General features: G+C 41.6%; 1 protein-coding gene across 1 annotated transcript in view; it reads left to right on the forward strand.

Moving 5' to 3' along the window:
• Positions 1-965, forward strand: part of cers3a (ceramide synthase 3a) — an 11603-nt gene extending 10638 nt beyond the window's left edge. Inside the window, exon 11 of the mRNA XM_053324530.1 lies at positions 130-965. Within this exon, the coding sequence (XP_053180505.1) occupies positions 130-330 (201 nt within the window). The 3' untranslated portion in view covers positions 331-965. The remainder of the gene's footprint in view (positions 1-129) is intronic.
• The last annotated feature ends 1836 nt before the right edge of the window (positions 966-2801 follow it).

Consider the following 2801-nt stretch of genomic DNA (forward strand, 5'->3'; position numbering starts at 1 on the left):
CATGGAAAGGAGCAGTTTATTGGATGACCTCAGTTCTCTGGGAGGGCAGTGATGTATGTTGGAGCTAGCCTGATTATAACATTAAATATCTGCTTCTCTGCCTCTATTTCTCTCCTTCTTACATCATAGCTTACCAGAGATGAGAGAAGTGACAATGAAGAGGAGGAGGAAGACAATGAGAGCAGCCTGACAGAGGATGAAGGAGAAGGACGACACAAACTTGGCAATGGATTGGCATTTGATGAGAAGGAGGACCAGAATGGCTGCCTTGGATGCTTGTCCCCACCAGAGCACATCTGCCAACCAAAGACTGAATCACGCTCAGTATGATCAGTAAAGCTGAAGATGTGAGAAATAGGACAGTTGCTAAATACATTTCATCCAATATGAACTGAAAAAATATGTAAATTGTGTGATTTATTCCGTCAGATGCTTGACTTTGCCATGCTTGACTTTGCCATGCCAAAATAAATGTTACTGTTCTCACTTTGAACTGCAGACACAGAGGGATTGTCTCTGTTACTCCTCACAATGTAGTCAGTAGCAGCACTTCCCTCTACAGCCCTGCAGGGTAAAGGAGTGCAGTGAACCAACAAGCACATAACAACACAAGCCCCACTGTCTGCTCATCATCACATCTAATTTGTTCCATATTGTCTGTGAAGTGCAGAGCTGGTGTACTGTGGAACATCCATCCAGCTGCTTCAGCTCACTGTTTCATCCATCAAGTCCTGCTGGCTTTTATTTCAGCCCTGGCTTTTATACCACTTGCTTGTTTATGGTCACAGGGAATTTAATGTGATCCAGTAACACCAAAGACATCTCCAGATGATTAGGGGCTGCGTGGGGTTAGACAGGTGGGGATTGGGGTGGGGCTTTTATATTACCATGCTCACATTTGTGTACTATGGTCAAGTGTAAAAAAGTCTATATTTAGCACTACACTGTCTGTCAGTGGGCTTCCAGGAGTGCCCTCCTCCCACAAAATGGGATCCTTTCATTAAGTCTGCAATGAAATTGATATGACATTCTCATTCATCTAAAATTAACTGGAGTCTGATGAGAAAAATGTACATGCATTTCATATTTTTGTGTCCAGATCAATTCAATAATACTTACAAAAGTACAACATGCTGTATTATTGATGTGCTTATTGTATCATCTCTCATCATCTATCACTTTTGCAGGGGTTGCACAGACATCCATGTACTGCCCAAACATGAAGACCGCTCTGACTGTGTTCATCAACTACACATCTGGAAGTGTATGAACCTAATGTACTGTAACATAAACAGAACTGCCTCTACTATCTGCCCCACTGCAGCGCTGCCCTCATCTGCATCTGTTTGGAGCAGATAAGGGCCTATCCCTTGCAACATTTGTCTTTTGAGGGTCTCCCAACATGGGTACCCTTACCTGCCCCACCCATATGTCACCCATCATGTACAGAGCATACAGATGTCACAAAGAACACCAGTTTCCTGTCAAATACTTGGTACAAAGTTTTATTAGAAACATGCACCATGCAGAACAAACACAAAAAAATGTAAACTGGATTTTTATGCCTCAGTATTTAGTAAATATGCAGGACCCAGTTTGTTTGATCTTATTCCTGTGTTTGGTATTACAAACAAATCTGCTAGTCTAATCAGTAACCATGCAGGGAACCTGGGACTTTTGGAGTCTGGCGTGTGAAATTGTGGGGCATTTGCCTGCTGTAGGCCCAGACGACCAGGGGTGTATTGCAAAAGTGGGTTTAGTGAAAACTCTGGGTCTTCAGTTCCAGAAGGTAACTTAAACTCTGAGCCAGTTACCATGGTTTCTGTAATGTATTGAGATCATAATCAATATTTTGGAGTGAGCAGGATTGCACAGTTACCACGCTTACTTTCTCTCTGTGTCCTCTCTCTCACAGAGTTTCATTACCTCATTCATCCAGCCCATGCATTCATTAGCAGAGATATTAGTTTGTTACTCAGTGACTATCTAAAGTAAAGCCACTTTTATGCACATCAGTCATTCTTTCAACAGCATTTGTTACCCTCATATTCAAATGGACACTGTGACTGTGCACATAAGACTGTTTGTTAGACCAGCCCCTGTACTGCATACAAATAGATGTCTACAATTTAAAATCTACTGCATTTTAACTTTAACATCTCTTCAATGTAAATCACCAAACACATTCTGAATCAGATTGTGCACAGTCATGTCTTTATGTCTTTGGTCCTTATACATCCCACTTTGGATGGAGCTGCTCTCTTATCTAGCAACATGGCCGAATTTATTGACCCAAACCCATGACAACTCAGAGTCCAGACTAGGAGACAGAGCTGCAGTCTTACACGCTTCTCTGCGCTTCCATTAAAGCAGTTACCCACCCAATTACATATAGAAACTGTGTCTGTCCCCTGACCACCTAAACCAGTTAATTCAGCTTCAAATAGAGGAGCTATTCACAAAAAACTGATTAAAATTAATACCACTTCAGTAACGGATCAAAATAAGAGAGATAAATGCGGCCTCTTAAACACTAGATCTCTCTCCTCTAAAGGTGTATTAATTAATGACATAATATCAGATCATCATATTGACTTATTCTGTCTCACTGAAACTTGGCTGCGCCAGGATGAATACACCAGCCTAAATGAATCCACACCCCCTAGTCATATTAATACTCACATTCTTCGAGATACCGGCCGAGGAGGTGGAGTTGCAGCCATTTTTAACTCAGACTTAATAATCAACCCCAGACCTAAACTTAGTTACAAATCATGCGAAAGTCTTGTTCTCAGTCTTTC

The sequence above is a fragment of the Scomber japonicus genome, chromosome 1 (genome assembly GCF_027409825.1).
Source record: "Scomber japonicus isolate fScoJap1 chromosome 1, fScoJap1.pri, whole genome shotgun sequence".
Classification (NCBI taxonomy): Eukaryota; Metazoa; Chordata; class Actinopteri; order Scombriformes; family Scombridae; genus Scomber; species Scomber japonicus.